The following is a 21,941-nucleotide window of genomic DNA, read 5'->3' as shown; positions in this document are numbered from 1 at the left end:
CTTTCCAATCCATTTTGTGCTCTTTTATTGCATGACCAGAAATAATTAAATCTTATGTGAGATATTCCACAAATGAACAAAATAAGATATTCAAGGAACTCACATTTAAATTCCCCGGAATCATTTGTCCAAATGAGCTTTATTCTAACTGTATCCTATTTAAAATTAGTGTCCAGTGTGTTGGAAACTCAAATGAGTTTATTTCGAAACAATCTAACACCAGAAAAGACTAGCTACCAACCTCAAGTCAGTAGGTAACTAATTGCAGTAAGAAGCATGTCCATAGAGAACTCTGTCCCAAGGAACTTGCTCTGCTAACTCATCAGGATAAGCATAAATGGCCTGTTTGAAACAATGCCCAAGAGTTTCAGGAATATAATACAAATAGCACACCCACAAAGCATTCTTGATATTATCTACTATTGTATTCCTAACCCATGTTTTCTCTTTTTGGCAGCATTGTATCAAAAGAAAAATTCACATTTCTGAAGACAATTTCTTATACACTCATCTATGTACTACAGTTTCTCTGTCTTTCACTGAAATTTGGAAAACTTCAAGTGTATTCCTTCATAATTCCTTTTTATTGAATAATATTTATCAAAATAAGGTGAGTAAAAAGACTCTTGTTTTAAAGACCACACATCCCTAGGGGAAGTTGTAATGCATGTATGTCATAGTTCCTAACATACATTGAAAAAGCAGAAAGCCTTTCATTTTGGGGGGCCTTTTCTACACTTTGGAAATAGCTAGTTCAGTGGCTATAGAAAGCAACTAGATTTCTCTTTTTGTAATCAATCTCTCTGTGTTTTATTTAAACCAAACTTAAAAGCATTTAAATTTCAGTAAACACTATATCTGACAGATGAAAAATACCTGAGTGAAATATGAAACCTTCCTTCAATCATTTTTTTTTTATAATTTTATTTATTTTTCCCCCAAAGCCCCAGTAGACAGTTGTATGTCATAGTTGCACATCCTTCCAGCTGCTGCATGTGAGACGCGGCCTCAGCATGGCCGGAGAAGTGGTGCGTCGGTGCGCGCCCAGAATCCAAACCCGGGCCGCCAGCAGCGGAGCGCACGCACCCAACCACCAAGCCAGGGGGCCAGCCCCTTCCTTCAATCTTCTGAAGGTTTTTAATACATGGTCAAAATTTGATAGACAACTTGTCCACACGTCTCATTCAGATATTTTGATGTCAGACAAAAATAACCTTTATTTTTTCTATGATCTATTTGTATATATAAAGCTAAAGAGCACTGTAAATTTAAACAAAATACTTTGTGTGATGAAATTGATATATAAATAAGATACACTAGAATGAAAATATGAGTGGAGATACAAGAGAGATATCAAAAAAAATAGAGTCTAGCGTCTTATTAAAGTGACTTTAAACATTTGTGGATAAATAGAAACAGTGTTGAAAAATCACCAGAAGTAAAAGACCCAAAAGTTGTGGATCAAAGAGCTGGAAGTAATGAAATATCATGAGAATGACATGGAAAAGATTTAGAGATCTAAGGATAGAATTATAGATCTTAAATACACTTTCACTGTAAATCACGTTGATTGTGCACACCTGCAATAGTGTGTCTAGGGAAATGAACAGAGAAATGAAGGCATCTCTGGGATGATCACCATTCATAAACAAAATTACCTTTAGTAAGGTGAATAATATGCACAAAATCACGCATAATACACATACAATTTAATCAATTTGCAGGAAAAAATGCTTGACTGAACACTGTCATTAGACTTAGAATTAATTATGGAGAAATTCATGGAGAATCAAATTTAAAATTACTCTTTAAAAACACTGAAAAATAGTTCATAGTAGAAAAATGTGAAAAGTGAGTATACTGATGTTACAGGTAGACAACACATATCTTATGGGTCAATTATTTAATAATGTGGGAGGATTGCAATTTTTAGGATATTTATTTTAACAATAAAATTAATTCATACTGTTTTTATTTCATGTCTCATCTAAAATGAAGAATTTTCATCTGAAAAAAACTTATGCCAACATATCTTCCTAAATTCAATGTGCTCATATAACATTTTCGATACTATCAAAGTCAAATAACTTGTAGGGGACACATTCATTTAGGAAACTGTAGGGAAATATCCCAGATACTTTCTTTGATATCTCTAAACTCTGAAATTATAGGCTCATTATGTCACTACCTTGTTTAAGGAATTGATTGATTTTTGATCTTTAAAATTTCCCTAGTTATTAGAACACAATAGGAATGAATGATTAACAATGTCCTAAAATTTGGAAACTAAAATTTTCATTCTCATAGCGTCTGGATGTGGGTACAAAATGATTAATGGGCATGAATTCTTACTGTAGTGTTTGGCACATAGGACTCATTAAGGATTAGTTGGAATTATTATTATTTTATTATCGTTGCACACTTCCGACCTAAGGATGGTGTGTAATCAAAGGGTAACATTCACATCTTACCCCGGAGTAGTTTTATGTGACACCTTACAGGATGGCTTTGAGGATTTAATGAAAAATAGAATGTGGAAACTATGCTTTGTAACCCAACGAAATTAATCTGTTACCCTTTAACTGCTAATTGATTGACCAGGTAAGACAGAATTTTGTCACTGGGATACAATATCTGAAATTCCCAAGTGAATATATCTCATCTTACGGAAGATTATAGCTTTCATGAAACACACTTCACCACTAAAGTAAAAGAAAAATATAAACAAAAACCCTCCTTACCTAATTAATCTTTCTCACAATATGCTTTACAAGCTAGTTGATTTTGTTGTTACAGTGTGTCTCATATGTTATATGTATATATATATATATATATATATATATATATATATATATATATATATATATATGGTTGGAATATGTAAAATAATTTGTGGATATGAATAAGTCTCTGATCCTGAATTGGAATATCGACTTTTCTCCTGATACCAATTCTCTGGAGTTAAAAGATGTATTTGCAGATACATACAATCATGTAAATCATTGAAAACTGTCCAAACTCTTGTATAAAAACAGCATGATAGGGGCCGGCCCCACAGTGTAATGGTTAAGCCCACGCACTCCGCTGCTGGCGGCCCGGTTCCGATCCTGGGCGCACAGAGAGGCACCGCTTGTCAAGCCATGCTGTGGCGGTGTCCCATATAAAGTGGAAGAAGATGGGCACAGATGTTAGCCGAGGGCCACTCTTCCTCAGCAAAAAGAGGAGGTATTGGCATGGATGTTAGCTCAGGGCTGATCTTCCTCACAAAAAAAAAACACAAAAAACAGCATGATACACCCATTCAATAAAGGAATACCCCTACAAGATAAATAAATTGAAATTTAACATAAAAAATCAAATGCCCAGTTTGAACGAAATAGTCAAGCGAGAAAAAATACATGAAAAAAAAAATTCTTGAGTAGGGGAAAAATTCAAATCTCCTAGTTTATACTTTAGGAAACTGATGTGAAAGTGTTTAAATTTCTTGATCAATTCCAAATTACTAAGATGCATTTGTCTAAAACCAGCCTTCTTACTCCCCATGGAGATGATATAATAATTCAACTAAATATAGTTGGATCTAGATGAGGCTATCTTGATGATTCTTGTAGCTCCAGGGTTTCTCCTCCTCCTTCTTCTGCTATGGCTACTCAATAGTTTTATTCTTAACATCTCAGTAATGCATTGCAGTATTGTTTCTGAAAACCAACCATCTAATTCCTGGGCCCCATGCCACGTCTACGCTATCAGACACCTGGAGACAGGCACCAATAAACTGCACTTTAACAGCCTCTTCAGCTGATTTTTATGCAAGTCACACCTTGTAAATGATTGCTTTGGAGTTTCCAAAACAAAGTCATTTCTACTTGTCATTTAATCCTCACCATAACACAAGGAAATACTTATTGTCATCCTGATTATACAGAGGAGGAATTCAGTTTCAGAATGTTTAGGTTACTTGTTTAAGGTAATTGCCTTCATCTTGTAGTGTCATATAAATGGAAATTAAGTCACCTGGTATCAGATCCTTGTTATCATTTCCCCCACAAGTTACTGGAACCCATCTTCTCTGAATCAATGGACAAAGCATAATTATCTTCTGTCATTTCTCATAACTCTTTCTACCTTTCCTTCAACTTCCCTACTATAGGTGAAACAAATTCATGATAATGGCACTAAATAACAGAAGCCATCCCAACGAGTTTATTCTACTGGGCTTTGCTGACCGTCCTTGGCTAGAGCTTCCTCTCTTCGTGATTCTTCTTATAACATACCCCATGGCCATGATGGGAAACATAGCCATCATTCTGGTGTCCAAGTTAGACCCCCATCTCCACAGCCCCATGTATTTCTTCCTCACCAACCTCTCCTTTTTGGACATGTGCTATACCACAAGTATTGTCCCTCAGATTCTGTTTAACCTGGGAAGTGCTAAGAAGACAATCAGCTATATGGGGTGTGCGGTTCAACTTTATTTCTTCCACATAATGGGGGGCACAGAATGTCTGCTTTTGGCCATTATGTCTTTTGATCGCTATGTGGCCATCTGCAAGCCTCTACACTACACCTTCATCATGAATCAGCGCGTCTGTACCATATTGGTGTCCACTGTGTGGCTGAGTGGAATGATGTACGCTGTCTCGGAGGCCACTGTTACATTACAGTTACCACTGTGTGGTCTCAATAAATTGGATCATCTGGTGTGTGAGATTCCTGTTCTAATAAAGGCTGCCTGTGGTGAAAAGGGTGCTAATGAGCTCACACTCTCTGTGGTTTGTATTTTTATGTTAGCTGTTCCTCTGTGCTTAATTCTTGCTTCCTATGCTTGTATTGGGCATGCTGTATTTAAAATTAAATCTACTGAGGGAAGGAAAAAGGCCTTTAGGACATGTTCCTCCCATCTCATTGTCGTTTTCTTATTTTATGGTCCAGCCATTAGCATGTACCTTCAGCCCCCCTCCTCCATCTCCAGGGACCAGCCCAAGTTCATGGCTCTCTTCTACGGAGTGGTGACTCCTACACTCAACCCTTTCATGTACACCCTGCGGAATAAGGATGTAAAAGGGGCATTAGGCAACCTGGTGAAGAGCATTTTCACTTTCAAGTGATAGTCAGTAGACATCAAATGAAATTATTTAACAATTAGAGTAGGTTTATAGGGGCTTTTATAAAACTCATTCTTGTTTCCTATTTCCCAAATACCATGTTAGATGTTCTTTTTGCAAAATACGTCGTGTGTCTGATATTCCTTATAATGGTGTTATGCAAGGATGATACTTGGCTAACATGCATCAGTAAGGGAACTCTATTTGTGAAAAATGTACTTAAAATAATTCTATACCAGTTGGTACATACTGAAATACTAACAGTGTTAAGTAGGTACATTAAAATAAAGTAATAATATGAATTAACAGATAAACTCATGAGTTCAAGCTAATCATCATAATATAGCATGGCAACCACTTATCAGCGTTCTTATCACCATTCCTATCACAGTGTCGTCTTAGAAACATTCCATCACTCTCTGCAAGATTGGTCTATGTCTAAGTGGGCAGCATGGCTACACTGAATACTCAGTGAGAGGCACTCTATGCTTTAGAACAACCATCAGTCATGTAAGTTTATCAACGTCAATTTATACAAAGGCTATTGTTTCTTAAAAAAACACATTGTAACTCTTGTTTACCAAACAAGTGTACTTTGGTATAAGTTTAGAAAACTTCTAAGTAACTTTAAAAATTGGCTGATTGCTGGCTGACGGCAAAAGATGTTTTTAAATTTTAGCACACACACACGCAGCCGTGCAAATAAAAATTCTGTCGTTAAATAATATCTCTGATCATTTTTATTAATTAAGATATCCTTTGTCTAACTTAGTCTTACATACGGAAGAATAAAATAATTTTTACCTTTGGGGACAAAACCCAGCAAGATTTGTGTCAAAAGCTTAGCTATTGGGACTGTTTAGGGCTGTTCAGACTCCTTTCTTTAATTATCTGCTACCTCTAGACCTATAAAGATGGCTCATTTCAGAACAGTGAGTGTCTCCCAGACTATGTGAAATATCTTAATTTCTTAAAGGAAATACATAAAAGTTTAGAGAGTAGTGGTGGGGAAAAACCACTGAATTGTTTTATTTCTACTAGACTACATCATATTTCCAGGTCATATATGTTCAGTACATTCCAGCGTGAAGGATACCTTAGTTAACCATTAAGAAGCTCTATTAAAGGGAAACACACACTATATTTGAAGCTTAGAGTGTGCTCTATCCTTGATGTAAAGCATGAGCAATATTAACATTGCCTTTTCAGTCAGATGGAGAAAGACAAATACCATATGATTTCACTCATATATAGAAGATAAACAAAGAAACAAACACACACATACAGGGAACAGGGTAGTGGTTACCAGAAGGGAAGTGGTGTGGGGGAGGGCAAAAGGAGTAAATGGGCACATTCATATGGTAATGGACGGCAACTAGACTGTTGATGGTGAACATGATGTAGTCTATACAAAAGTCGAAATATAAAGATGTACACCTGAAATTTATATAATGTTATAAACCAACACAACTTCAATTTAAAAAAAATGGAAAAAATTGCCTTTACAAAGAATGTGATCAAAAAGTTTTATTTTCCCAAGCAAGCAGGACGTTCCTGAAGAAGAAATGGAAGACAGCAAAACATTTTGACCCCTAATGCTAAAAATACTAAAAATGAAAACATGCATTTGGGAAAGCCTTTAAGGGAAAAATCAAGAAGGTTTAACAATGATTTTCTCCACAATAGAGATGTCCTCGGATCTGTATAGCATAATACCTTCAAGGCAAGAAGTGCATCCTGCTCTAAGGGAGATGATTAAAATAAATGCAAACCAAGAGTCTAGTTCAACAAATGCCTTATGATTACTATAAATCCAGTGTCCATTCAACTATGATGCTCAGAATTCCAGTGACTTAGAGGGGTCTCAAAGGTCACTGGGGTGTGAGGGTAGGGTGGAGAAGGATTAGATAGAGTAGAGTAGGGAAAGTATGTCAGATCTTGTTTGAAGAAAGGACGCTAAATAGAAAAACAGAATACTACTGTCCAAATGTGATAAAAGAATTAATCATTGTACATTATTTTCATGTTGTTATCAAAACAACAGTATATATTGACTATCTGCTCAAATTTTTACCTGAGCAAAAATATATACATAATACACATAAACACAAAATGAAACTTAAATGTATAGTGAGAATTCAATTAATCACTTGAGAATTTATTTCACATAAAGCTAAAGGGTGAATCTCTCTATGTTTGTTAAGATTGACATAATACAAACAACATTTTTTCACTCTTCCCGGTGCGTCAATTTTTAACTATTGATCTTGAGGTCTCAGTGTCTTGTGTATACAGAGTTTAATTATTTAACATGGAGAGGTAGGGAATTGATCTAAATAACTACTAAGTTTTCACTTTATTTCATGTAGAAGAAAATTAAATCCATTGCATTAAAGGGTCTGTATGTCTATGTCACATTACTCTTACTTTTTAACCACCATGTTGTTCACCTCCCCTAAAACCACCATCACCTTCCGGGCCAACCACAATATGTGCTGTAATACATCCATTTCCTAAACTCTTCTGCATTTTCACTTTTCTGTGTATTTATTTTTGTATCCAATAATGCCTCCTCCAATTTTTTACATCTCTAAGGTTTTCCTTAAAATAACTTACAATGTAGAAAGCAATCAGTGCTAAAATGCACCCTCAGGAATGCACTTCTGCCTTTTTAACAAATTTTTAAATGCACATATTCATGGTGAGTGTTATCATCACCAAAAAAACCAAAATAACAACAACAAAAAATCCAAGGAGTACAAGAAGTCTTTTGGAGGTGATGGGTATGTTTATTATCTTGTTTGTGGTGATAATATCATGGGTATATGCGTATGTCCAAACTGATCAAAATGTATGCATTAAATAAGTTCAACTTTTTCTAGATTAAGTATACCTCTAAAGATGAAAAAAAGGAAATGAGCTGCTGGAACAGAAGAGGAAGATTAACTAAATACCAAAAAAAAAGAAAGAATTAAAGATATTTTCTAGTAGCAAGTGGAAAAAATGAGTTTATTTAGTAGTTTATAGGAATAAACCACTGGCTGAGAGAACACTATAATTAAGGACATGTTTAAGGAGAACTCAACTATTTAAAAGGTGCAATGAGTTAGTGAATGTGTTAGACACTTTGTATTTTAAATCTTATTTAATCTTCAATAACTCTTCAAGGTAGTGTTCTCCATAGATAATAACAAACTTGTGTTCATTAATTCTTGAATGAAAATAGTTTTTGTCAGAATTGGAATTTGAAAGACTTTCAATTACCAAAATGCATGCTTTTTTCCCACCTTATAAGAAGCTGTTTGCAAAAATGATGAACATTTCAGATTACGTTTCTAATTGATGAATAATTTAATATGTTTCAAGCTGAAGATTTCATTGGGTAGTGGGTATTGAAAGGAGGATATGCATTGAGCCAGAACTAGGGACCGGAAATGAAGGATAATATTAAACAATGTGTATTTCTATAGGTGAAGAGATTACACGGGATTTTATGTCCTTGAATGATGAAAGACCTTTATTTAATAAGACTGCATTTAGCAAAGTGAAAAATGATTTGTAATAGGAAAACACTGGAAACTTGACTAGTTAAGGTTACTCAACTTCTATGCAATAGATAATAAGGTCCTTGACAAGTATAGGAGTAATAAAAACATAAAAAAAGGAAAGAATGTGAGAGATTGAACTAGAAAGTTGGCTTGGAAATTTATTGAATGTGGTTTGTCTGGGAAAGAGATGAGCCAAGGATAATAGTGATGTTTTAAGTCTAGAGAACTAGGCAGGAGGCATTGATTTTGTCAAGGATATTAATATCAAGAAAAGTAGCTTTTGGAAGAGAAGTGTAAAAGGACTCTAGAAAAACTTGAGTCAAATTCCAGGAAGACATAAATAAAGTTTTATTAGTTATAAGAAGAAAAACTTTATTTGTAGAAAAGTCTGATTTAATAGGTTTCTATCAAAAAGGATTTGACTAAGAGGACAAAAGATCTTAAAATTTTTCTAATATTTACTTTTTTGGGACACATTAAATCCAACAACTTATAATATTGTGATACCTCAGAAGAAAAATTTTAAGCATAAAATATATTAGTATATTATATGATAAATATTTTAACAAGAATTAATGCTGGGAAATTGAAGGTTGGAGAACTGTAGTTTCTGCATACACTTCTAACTCTTAGGGTTTATAATTCTCTTCCCTAAGCAGGGGTCTCCACAGTGAAATAACAGTACTTATGAAAAACACCTATAGTCTCAGATTTAAGGTTCTCTATGTATATGTAATATGTGGTCTGTAATGGGATTATGAGGAGGAATGAAGGTCCAAGTGGGCAGTGAAGGAAGGTATATTAAAATGCTTTGGCAGGGAATCTACCTTGAAATATGCTTCTGAAATTTCTTGCTATTATCCCAGTATCCTCCAATCGAGCAAACAGTTTAGTTAACCACATCATGAGAGCTTGGCTTCTACTGCAAGGGGATTCATTATTTCAGATTGGAAATTCTTAAGTGCAGCAAATCATCTAGGCATCTTTCTCTAGATTCTATAGAAAAGTCTTTTGAATGAGATAGTGCCAACTAATGACTGAATCTGTTTACTAAGTGAGTCTTAGGAGAAAGGGCACATCTGAAATGTCCCATTAATAGGGCTAGTAATAATTAATCTTGACTGCTCACCTACATACATCACTACCTCTGTTAGTATACAGTTCTTGTGCTGTTTGTTTATAAATTAATGAATGTATTAACATTCTTAATATTTTCTATCTAATACATTCTATTTGCACAATAAGAATTATTGGTATGAACATTATATACTATAGTAAGGATTATATTTAAAGATTTTTATTTATTCAGTTTTTTCCCCCCAAAGCCCCAGTAGACAGTTGTATGTCATAGGTTCACATCCTTCTAGTTGCTGTACGCGGGACTCGGCCTCACGCTGGACGGAGAAGTGGTGCCTCGGGGCGCTCCCGGGATCCGAACCCGGGCCGCCAGCATCAGAGCGCGCACACTTAACCGCCAAGCCACGGAGCCAGCCCTGGATTATATTTAAAAATTAGTGATTTGGAGTGATTTCAGCATCATGGCAATGTACGACGTCTCTTCTCTTTTTCTCCCTTCTTCAAAAACTAATTAGGCATCCATCTAAGAACAAAAGTGGCTCAAAAGTTGGAGTTGTAGGATCCAACAGTATATGCCAGTGCATTCAGGAGTCATCTCACCCACCTGTGAATCCAGAGATAGGCAGATAGACCTCAATATGGGCTGTGGAATCAGTGGAGCCAGGGAACCTGTCTCAATACCTTCAGCAGAGGGCAGGAAAACTTGGAGAGTAAAGAACTGGGCAGATATCCATGGATGAGAGAGACTTTGTTGAAGCCCAGCCTTCCTGAGGGGAAAATGCAGCATGCCAGTGGAGCAATATATATATATGAGTTTGAACGCAATGCAAAGGGTAAGACACTATACATCTCCTAAGTTGACAGAGCTCAGGCCTGATCTACCCAGCAGTGACGTCTCCCTTCGGAGAAAAGGAGAGGAGCAGTGATTAAGCGCCAAGTTACCCCAGTTGTGTGGGATGCTGCTGGAGAAGCCTGTTTCTCTACCACATTACCCAGAATAGGAGTTAGGACCTCCATGACTGGGAGGAAAGAGGATATCTGGGAAGAGACAGATAAGAATAACAAAGGGAATTAAAAGAGTGTAGTTACTCTTGTCTGCGTTCAGGTCTTTGGCTAGAAATCCATCCATGAGCTTCTGGGAGACCTTCACCTTAGGAACTCTCCACCAGATCTGCAGGCTCACCCAATGCCCCAAGTGCTAAACTTGCACCTCCCACACCTCTGAAGCTGATCCCTTGTATGCTCCCAACTACAACAGTGAGAGCAGGTATGGTAAACAGAGTGCTATCAGAACACCAGACAAGGATCTGTGGACAAAGGAGAAGCCTCAAACTTGAGCTATAGTGTGACCTTCTGGAAATCAAAAGAGAGGTTCCCAGCAGCCAGCCTGGTGAATTGGAAGAACCAGAGAAGACATAAAAGGTTAAGAATTCTGCTACAAAATGTAGCAAGAAGCACTAAACAGGTGTATACATAGAAAGGTGGAGAGAAATCCCAAATGTAGAGAGACTAACAAAAAGTATACCCAATCTGAAGGAAACTAGCAAAGATTTGAAAAGATATCTGCTGCTTCAAATGCAAAAGTAGCAATGCAAAACTACCAGGAACATAAAGAATGAAGAAATCATGTCATCACTAAAAGACAATAATAATCATCCAATAACAGATCAATGGCATGAAATTTAGTGATCTAGCTGATAAAGAATTCAAATTACCATTTTGAGGAAAATCAACAAGCTATAAGAAAAGACAGAAAGACAATTCAAAAAAAATCAGGAGAAAAATACAAGAACAAAATAAGAAATTTAACAAAGAGATAGAAAGCATAAAAAAGAATCAAACAAAAATTCTGGAGCTAAAGAATACAATGAATGGAATGAAAAATGCAATAAAGAACATCTACATCAGAGTAGAGGAAACAGAAGACAAACTAAGAAAGCTACAAGACAAGAACTTAGAACTAACTGAATAAGAGGAGAAGAAAGGAAAAGGAATGAAATGAGTAAAGAAAGGCTACATGATCTATGGGATTTATTCAAAACAACAAAAATTAGAATAATTAGTATTCCAGAAAGAGGAGAGAGAGGCAGAGGCAGAAAGTTTATTTAAAGAAATAATAGCTGAAAACTTTTCACACCTGGGATGAGACTTGGACATCCAAGTTCACAAAACTAATAGATCACTCTATTATCTCAATGCAAAAATACTTTCTCCAAGACATATTATAATGAAACTGTAAAAAGTCAAAGATAAAGAGAGACTCTTAAAAGCAGCCAGAGAAAAAAGATTGTGTCCTGTAAAGGAATTCCCATTAGGCTAGCAGCAGATTTCTTAGCAGAAATCCTACAGGCCAGGAAAGAGTAGAATGACATAGTCAAGATGTTGAAAGAAAAAAATTGTCAAAAATGAATACTGTAACTGGTAAAGTTACCCTTCAGATATGAAGAAATAAAGACTTTCCCAGATAGCAAAAGCTTAGGGAGTTGTTCACCACTAGACCTCCCTTGCAAGAAATGCTGAAAAGAGTTCTTCAAGCTAAAATGAAAAGATGCTAAACAGTGACATGAAATCATATGAAAGTGTACAAAACACTGATAAAAGTAAACACACACTCAGATGTAGAAAACTCTAAATCTGTAAAATCTCCAGACAAATGAAAATGGATACAATATGCCAAAACTTATAGGATGCTGTAGAAGCAGATTTGAGAGAAAAGTTTAGAGTGATCAGTGCATATATTAAGAAAATAGAGCACCCTCGAATAAAAAACCTAACTTTACATGTCAAGGAACTAGAAAAAGCAGAAAAAACTGAGCCCAAAGTTAGCAGAAGTAAAGAAATAACAAAGATCAGAGTGGAAATAAATGAAATGGGGACCAGGAAAATAACAGAAAAGATCAGTGAAATTAAATGTTGGTTTTTTGAAAAGAAAAACAAAATTGACAATTCTTTAACTACACTAAGAGAAAAAGAGAGAAGACTCAAATAAATAAAACCAGAAATATAAGCGGAGACATTACAACTAATACTACAAACTACATAGGATCATAAGAGACTACTATGAACAATATACACCAGCACATTGGATAACCTGAAAGAAATGGATACATTCCTATAAATATACAACCTACCAAGACTGAATCAGGAAGAAATAGAAAATCTAAACAGACTTACCAATAATGAGTAAGGATAATGAATTTATAATCAAAAACCTCCCAACACAGAAAATGTCAGGACTAGATGGTTTCATTGGTGAATTCTACAAAACATAGCAAGAAAAATTAATGCCAATCCTATACAAACTCTTTCAAACAATTGAAGATGAGGGTATACTTCAAAACTCATTCTACAAGTCCAGCTTTACCCTGATACCAAAGCCAGGCAGACACTACAAGAAAAGAAAATTGCAGGCCAATATCCTTGATGAATATAGATGCAAATCGTCTCAACAAAATATCAGCAAACCAAATTCAAAAATACATTAGAATGATTATACACCGTGACCAAGGGGATTCATGCCTGGGATGCTAGGACGGTTGAACATTGCAAGTCAATAAATGTGATGCACCATACAATTGGATGAAACATAAATCACATGACACCATCTCAACAGATGCTTAAAATGCATTTGTAAAATACAATTTCCTTTCATGGTAAATCCTCAACAAGTTGGTATAGAAAGAACATACCTCAACATAATAAAGACCATATAAGACAAACCCACAGCCAACATCATACTCACCTATGAAAGATTGAAAGCTTTTCCTCTAAGATCAGGAACAAAACAAAGATGCTCACCCTCACCATCCTTATTTGACATAGTACTGAAAGTCTTATCTGGAACAATTAGGCAAGAGAAAGAAATAAATGCATACAAATCAAAAAGGAAGAAGTACAATTGTCATTATTCATAGACGATATAATCTTATATATAAAAAAATTCTAAGGACTCAACAAAAAATCTGTTTGAACTAATCAACAAATTTAGTGATGTTGCAGGGTATAAAGTCAATATACAGAAATTGGTTGTGTTTCCATATACTAAGAATAAAACAATTGAAAAAAATCAAGAAAACTGTCCCATTCAGAATAGCATCAAAAGCAATAAAATACTCAGGAATACTATTAACCGAGGAAGTGAAAAATCTGTACAATGAAAACTGCAAGACTTTGATGAAAAAAATTAAAGACAACACAAATAAATGGAAAGATATCCATGTTTATGGATTGGAAGAATATTGTTAAAATGCTCAACTATCCAAAGACATATACAGTTTGAATGCAATGCCTGTAAAAATTGCAATGGCATTTTTCACAGAAATAAGAAAAAAATCCTAAGTATTATATGGAACTATGAAAGACCCCAAATAGCCAAAGAAATGCTGATAAAGAAGAACAAAGCTAGAGGCATAACACTTTCTGATTTATAACTATACTACAATGTTATAGTAATTAAAACAATGTGGTACTGGCATAAAAATAGACACATAGACCAATGAAACAGAACACAGACCCCAGAAATAACCCCCCACATATAATGACCAACTAATATTTGCCAAGGGAGCCAAGAATACTTAACAATGAAAGGATAGTCTCTTTAATAAATGTTGTTGAGAAAACTGGATAACCACATGCAGAGAAATGAAATTGGACTCCTATGTTACACATTCACCAAAATTAACTCAAAATGGATAAAATATTTAAACATAAATCTGTACCATAAAACTCCTAGAAGAAAGCATAGGGAGAAGCTCCTTGACATTGGTCTTGTCAAAGGTTTTTTGGAAATTACACCAAAAAAAAAACAAAAGAAATCTAAATCAACAAGCAGGACTACATCAAACTAAAAAGCTTCTGCACCGAAAAGAAACAATCAACAAACTGTAAAGGTAACCTATGGAATGGGAGAAAATACTTGAAAATAACATACCTAATAAAGGGTTAATATCCAAAATATAAATAACTTGTACAGCTCAATAGCAAAAATCACCACAAAAACAATCCAACTTAAAAATGAGCAGAGGAACTGAATAGACATTTTTCCAAAGAACACATCCAAATAGCCAACATGATATGAAAAGTTGCTTGACATCATTAATCATCAGGGAAATGCAAATAGAACCACAATGAGATATCACCTTACACCTGTTAGAATGGGTATCATCAAGAACACAGGAGATAACCTGTGTTTCTGAGAAGTGGAGAAAAGAGAACCCTTGTACCCTGTTGGTGAGAATGCAAATTAGTTCAGATATTATGGAAAACAGTATGAAGTCTCCTCAAAAAATTAAAAATAGAACTACCATATGATCCAGCAATTCCACTTCTGCATATACATCCAAAATAAATGAAAGTAGGATATCGAAGTGACATCTGCACTCCCATGCTTATTGCTGTGTTATTCACAATAGCCAAGGTATGGTAACAATCTAAGATCCACCAATGGATAAGTGGACAAAGAAGACATAGTATATATACATACAATGGAATATTCAGTCATGATAAAGAAGAAAATCTTGCCATTTGCAACAACATGAATGCACTTTGCACTTTGTCTGACGCTAAGTCAGACAAAGAGGGATAAATACTGTATGATCTCCCTTATATGTGTAATCTAAAAAAGCTGAACTCATGAAAACAGAGAGTAGAAAGGTGGTTACCAGGGGCTAGGCAGTGAAGGAACTGGGGAGATGCTGTTTAAGGTTACAAACAACTAGTAGGAAATAACTCCTGGAGATCTAATGCACAGCATAGAGATTATAAATACAATACTATAAACTTCAAAGTTGCTAAAGTACTAGATCTTACTTGTTCCCACTACAAAAAAAAAAAAAAAGAGAGAGAATTATGCTGGGTGATAGAGGTGTTAGCTATCACTATGGTGGTAATCATATTGCAATTTATAAATGTATCAAGTCAACATGTTTTATACCTTACAATTACACAATATTACATGTCAATAAAAAATAAATTGAAAAAATAATGATTTCTGTAGAGTGGCCAGGTAGTGTCCCAACTATTTGAGAGATGTATCAGAAGAAGTCATTAAATTTTTAAATAATTGACAGTATACAAAGTAGTTTCCAAATATTTCATTTGAAACAAAAACTTTATAACCACGGGAGAAAAATGTGATGCATTCAAAAAATATTCAAAAAAAATTGATAAGAGTTGTCCTATTGTCTAAGAAACTCCTTTGAATATATTAGATATATTTAGCTATGCTTTTAACATGCTGTTGCTACTAAATTGTCATTGTTGTTAAAGTAATATTTGGCAAAAGGATGTGAAAATCAAATGTGCTAGTGATTCTTTTTAGTAAATTTTTTGCCCAAACTTGCATTTTTGATTCCAGGAATAGATGAAGTCAATAGTTTGGTTATTAAGGATAATAGTTTCTAGACTGATTTTTTTATATGATCCTACACCAAAATGGCCATAATGGTATAAAATACATAGATTTTTTTCTAGTTTTATTAAGAAATAATTGGCATGCATCACTGTATAAGCTTAAGGTATACAGCATGATTGTTTATTTCTATATATTGTGAAATGATTACTACATAGGTTCAGCTAATATCCATCATCTCATATAGAACAATAAAAAGAAAAGAAAGAATATAAGAAAAAAGAAAAAAAATTCTCCTTGTGATGAGAACTCAGGATTCATCCTACACCTTTAGTTTTGCACTGACTATGAATATCAAATTTTAAAGATTGTACTTTCTTTTCTACTCTCCTTCTGGCTAACATTTTATATAACTTCTTAAATAATCAAATTATACTTTGCTACTATTAAACAGAAAGTTAAAATAGAGGATTCATTGTTTTTTACATATTTTTCAGCTTCATTGAAATGTAATTAACAAATAAATTGTATATATTTGAAGTGTACAATGTGATGATATGACATGGCATACTTTGTGAAATGTTTACCAAATAATTAATTAACATATCTATCACCTCACCCTTGTGTGCGTGTTTGGTGATGATGCTTAAGGTCTACTCTCTTAGCAAATTTCAAGAACGCAGCATATTATTATTAACTATAGTCACCATGCTGTACACTAGATCCCAAGAACTTCTTCATCTTATAACTGAAGGCTTGTACCCTATGACCAGCATTTCCCATCCTTCAATCCCCTAGATCCTGGTATTAGCCATTCTAAAAGGTGTGAGGTGATGTCTCTTTGTGGTTTTGATTTGCATTTCACTGAGGGTTAGAGATGTTAAGCACCTTTTTATATATCTGTTAACTATATGTATGTCTTCTTTGGAAAAATATCTGTTCAGGTCCTTTGCCCATTTATTAATTGGGTTCTTTGGCTTTTTACTATTGTGTTAAATGAGTTCCTCATATGTTTTGGAGATTAACTCCTTATCAGATATATGCTTTGTAAATATTTTCTTCCATTCCATAGGTTGCCTTCTCATTATGTTAATAGTTACTTTATCTATACCATGGAAAGTTTTGAACATCACTTTCAAACTGTATTTTCTGACAGGCAAAATGCGTGACTTTGGAGTGGTTAAAGATGGTGGCATAGGATGACCCTGAACTCACCTTCACCCATGGACACACCAAATCTACAGCTATATATAGAATAACTACCTCTGAAAAGGGCCTGAAAACTACTGGGCCACATCAAGACGGGTAAGAGAGGGAGAGATGCAGTCTCACCAAAGCCCCCACCCAGTATGGCTACCCACAATTGAGAGTATCTTCATGTGGCCCTTTTATCCTTTGTTGTGGAGGAGCTGTTCAGCTAGTTTTGAACAATGTAACTAATCCAAATAGAGCACTAAAAAGAAAAGAGAATTTTAAAAAGTGATATAGCTTAAGGAACCTATGAGACCACATCAAGTGGATTAACATTCCCATTAAAGACTTAAGTTTTAAAGACTTGAAACCACAAAAATCCTAGAAGAAAACATAAAGGATAAGACCCTTGACATAGGTTTTCATGATAATTTTTTGGATATAACACCAAAAGCATGGTCAAAAAAAGCACAAATAAAAAGTGAGACTCCATCAAACTAAAACTATTCTGCACAGCTAAAGAAACAATCAACAAAATAAACATGGAATGGGAGAAAATATTTACAAACTAAATATCTGATAAGGAGTTAATATCCAAAATATGTAAAGAACTCATACCACTCAATAGCAAAAAAACAAATAATCCAATTTAAAAATGGGCAAAGAGGGCCCGCCCCGTGGCGTAGCGGTTAAGTGCGCACGCTCCACTGCTGGCGGCCCAGGGTTCGGATCCGGGCGAGCACCGATGCATTGCTTGTCAGGCCATGCTGTGGCGGAGTCCCACATAAAGTGGAGGGACATTGGCATGGATGTTAGCTCAGGGCGTCTTCCTCACCAAAAAGAGGAGGATTGGCATGGATGTTAGCTCAAGGCTGATCCTCCTCACAAAAAAAAAAAAAGAAAAAATGAGCAAAGAACCAGAATGACATTTTCCACAGAAGACATGCAAATGACCAACAGGTACAGGAAAAGATACTCAACATCACTTATCATTGGGAAAATAGAAATCAAAACCACAATGACATATCACCTCACTCCCTTGAGAATAGCTATTATCAAAAAGACAAGAGATAACAAGTGTTGGCGAGGATGAGGAGAAATGGAAACCCTTCGTACTGTTGGGGGGAATGTAAATTGGTGCAGCCAGTATGGAAAACAGTATGGAACTTCCTTAAAGAAGGAAAAATTGAACTACCATATGACTCAGCAATCCCACTTCTGGGTATATATTCAAAAGAAATGAAAATAGGATATCAAGGAGATATATGCACTCCCATGCTCATTGCAGCATTATACACATTAGCCAAGATATGGAAACAACCTAAGTGTCCATCAACAGATGAATGAACCAAAAAACATGGCTTTGGGGGCCAGCCTGAACGTGTAATGGGTTAGCAGGTTCGGATCCTGGGTGCAGACCTACTTTACTCATCAAGCCGTGCTGTGGTGGCAACTCATAAGCAAAGTAGAGGAAAGACCAACACAGATGTTAGCTCAGAACCAGTCTTCCTCAAGCAAAAAGAGTAATATTGGCAACAGATGTTAGCCCAGGGCCAGTCTTCCTCAAACACACACACACAAATGCAGCTTTTAATGATTAAAAACTCCAAATATAGCTTCACTTACCACCACCTCTTAGGTTAAGCCTGTTGATCTGGTATGAGTCTCATGTCTCTGGGCAACACTGACATGGACTCACTCAGCTTCTCTAGTATTTGTATAAAGTAGAACTTCTAAGCAGTAAGAGGGTTCTCCATAGCACCAGATCTGTCTCAGATTGCCAGGATCCTCCTATTTCACAACAAACTGCAAAGAACTCTAGGAGTGTTCTACTTGGAACCTAAATCAGCCCCTGGCAACAAGGAAAGACCATCAGTAGGGTAGCAGTGGGGGAGGATAGACAGTGCTTCTCAAAAATTGTCACATCTTAGAACACATAAGATACAAATGTATAAGGCTGCTCTTGATACAGGAGATAGACTACAGGGACTCTGTCCCTCCTAGGTCCTATCCAGCAACCCCAAAGTCTGAGAGGATGAATGTCTTTTCACTCATGTACAATTCAAGGATCACCGTTGCAGATGCTTGGCAGTTTAAAACTTAGATGCCCACATCAATAGTCAATGCACTCTTAACGTAAACATATCTTTCTGAGGCCCACTAGGCCTAATCTTCAAAAAAAATCCAAGATTCCTCCCCTCAGCAACACATCCCTGTTTTGACTCTTGTTAGATCCCCAGTGCAGGCATGAAAAAGTCGAATTCTTTTAGTCACTAACGTGCTAACCTGAATTTCAAATCTAAAAGCTCATAAAGAATCAAGTTAATTTGAAAAGTCTCCAAATTTCAAGAATATACAATACTGCCATAAATAGCTCCCCAAACCCATACTTAGTAACAGCTCTTCAATGTTGTCCCATTCTCAAGCACAATACAAAAATCTCTATTTCTTGGAAGAGTAAAGGAATGCAATGTTCTAACTGATCAAGTATTTGAAAATAATATTGCCGTCTCTTGGTTTTGTCTACCCCATGCATTAATGGTGAGTTGTGGGAACCCCATTTCTCTGTTCATGAGTGCGCTCATATGACCTACAATAAGCGAATTTGTCCCTCTGTCCCATGGGAAGATATAAGATTAGTCAAAATCATCTTGATCTGCCAGAAATTAAGGAAATGTTCTAAGGAGTATGGGGACCTAGCAAAAGGATGTATAAGCCAACTGGAGTTGGTCGTTACAGGCCAAATAGTGACAGTTTCTGCATCAAAATAATAGATAAAATGGGAATCCATAAATTCAAATTAAAATAGATAGGTAGATGATAGATAGATGATAGATGGTACATACATACTTACATACATATGTATACATACGTACATATACAGGGCAAAAAGTAAAGGAATTCTTTCCATTAGAATGCTAATTCTGTTAGTTTCCCATTGCTGCCATAACAAATTACTGCAAACTTATTGGCTTTAAACAACACAAATTTATAATCTTATAGTTCTATATCAGAAGACTATAGGGGATCAATAGGAATGAGTTCCTTCTGCAGGCTTTAGAAGAGAATTTGTTTCTTCACCTTTTCCAGCTTCTAGAGGCCACCAACATTCCTTGGCTCATGGACTTTTCCTCCATTTTTAAAGTCAGCTGCATAGTATCTCCTCCCTTCTCTGGCCTCCTGCTTCCCTCTTGTAAAGACCTTTGGGATTACATTGGCCCACCTAGATAATGCAGGATAATCTCCCCCCATCTCTTATTGACATCTATTAAGGTCCTTCTGCCATGCAAGGTAATACACAATCACAGGTCCCAGGGATTAGGATGTGGACTCCTTGACATAGGCATAATTCAGCCTATCACACTACATGATAAATGTACAAAGAACGATGGAACTTTGAAAATCACCATTTGGCAACCGTCATAGTAATAACTGTTCCTAGGAAGAATTAATAAAGGATGATTGATACCAAAACTAGTAAGTGAAGATTAAATGAAAACAGAATTCTACCTAATCTTAACATATCTCTCCACAAAATACTTATAAATTACCAAAGGAAACAAAATAACCTTATAGTAGAGAAGCCTGGTGAACACCACCTTAACCAAGTGATCAAGATATCACCAGAAATTGAATAAATAAATACCATATACTTTCTAATATGATGCACTGAGAAGGACGCAATATCACTTCTGTGGTATTCATGCCAAAAACGAATAAATTGAATCTAGTCATGCATAAACACCAGGCCAACTTAAATTGAATGATATTAAACAAAATAAATGACTAAGCTAGTGAAAGACAAAGAAAGACTGAGGAATGGTTCCAGATTAATGGAGACTAAGAGACATGACATAAAAAACTAGTTTGTGATCCTGGATTAGATCTTTTTCTTTAGGATATACTCCTGGGAGTGCTTTAGGGGTACATGTGCATTATACTCTGTTATAATTCATAAACATTTAAAATGCATGTTAATATTATATTATTACAGACAGAATGATAAAGCAACTATGGTAAAATGTTAACATTTGTGAAATCTTGTCAAGGTCTATGGTAAGTCTTTGTACTATTTTTCTTTTCTCTAAGTTTTTTCTTGTTGTTGAATTATACTTGAAATATGGTGGATTTGAATTTGAAAATTTATGATGTTTGAAATCACTTGATGTTGTCAGAACATATGGTAACCGGTGACCTTCTAGCCCCACATTTGTAAAATAGACATAGAAGATGTGAATCTGAGGCTAATAGAAGAACAGAGAATGAGTGCACATGGGCTGCAAGCCAGAGCTAGTCTCTGTGATTACCTGGATGACATATTTGTGCTGATAATCCTGAACTGCTGAGACACAAGAAAAAGAGATAATTGAGTGTGTGTATAGGAAATATGCTGCACGGGACTAAGTCTAAGATGATGAGGACAGAGTTTGGGAGACATCTGTCTGAACAAGGAGGTGAAATTTACTGGAGTAAAGAAGAAGCTAGTGCTTCAGGGCATTTAGTATCCATTCTTAGCTGGGAAAAGCCTGGCTTCATTGTTAGTTGTTCAGGAGAGTGTGTTGTGCCAGTTCACCAAATGGTGGTTTGAGGTTTAGGGTTGGCAATGGGAGAATCTCAGAGCTTCTAGCTTACCTTGAGAGTCGTTGACCATAAGAAGGGACCTCAGAGCTA

The 21,941-nt window shown here is 35.5% G+C and overlaps 1 protein-coding gene and 1 long non-coding RNA gene across 2 annotated transcripts in view; one reads left to right on the top strand and one right to left on the bottom strand.

The window, feature by feature from the left end:
• LOC147915624 (uncharacterized) overlaps positions 1 to 21,941 on the bottom strand; it is a 64,724-nt gene that overhangs the window by 16,356 nt on the left and 26,427 nt on the right. The gene's annotated exons all lie outside the window — the stretch shown is intronic.
• Positions 4,170 to 5,108, top strand: LOC101387343 (olfactory receptor 2B11-like). The gene has a single exon (XM_087438208.1). It carries the CDS (start codon positions 4,170 to 4,172, stop codon positions 5,106 to 5,108), a length of 939 nt encoding a protein of 312 aa, XP_087294334.1.

This window comes from Ceratotherium simum, chromosome 13, assembly GCF_057802395.1.
Source record: "Ceratotherium simum simum isolate JZ-2026a chromosome 13, ASM5780239v1, whole genome shotgun sequence".
NCBI lineage: Eukaryota > Metazoa > Chordata > Mammalia > Perissodactyla > Rhinocerotidae > Ceratotherium > Ceratotherium simum.
The sequence above is the reverse complement of the archived record's forward strand: the minus strand, read 5'-3'. Positions and strand labels throughout refer to the sequence as shown.

What these genes read in the sequence shown, in the direction of transcription:
- LOC101387343 (XM_087438208.1), top strand. Translation starts at nt 4,170, where the DNA reads ATGGCACTAAATAACAGAAGCCATCCCAACGAGTTTATTCTACTGGGC.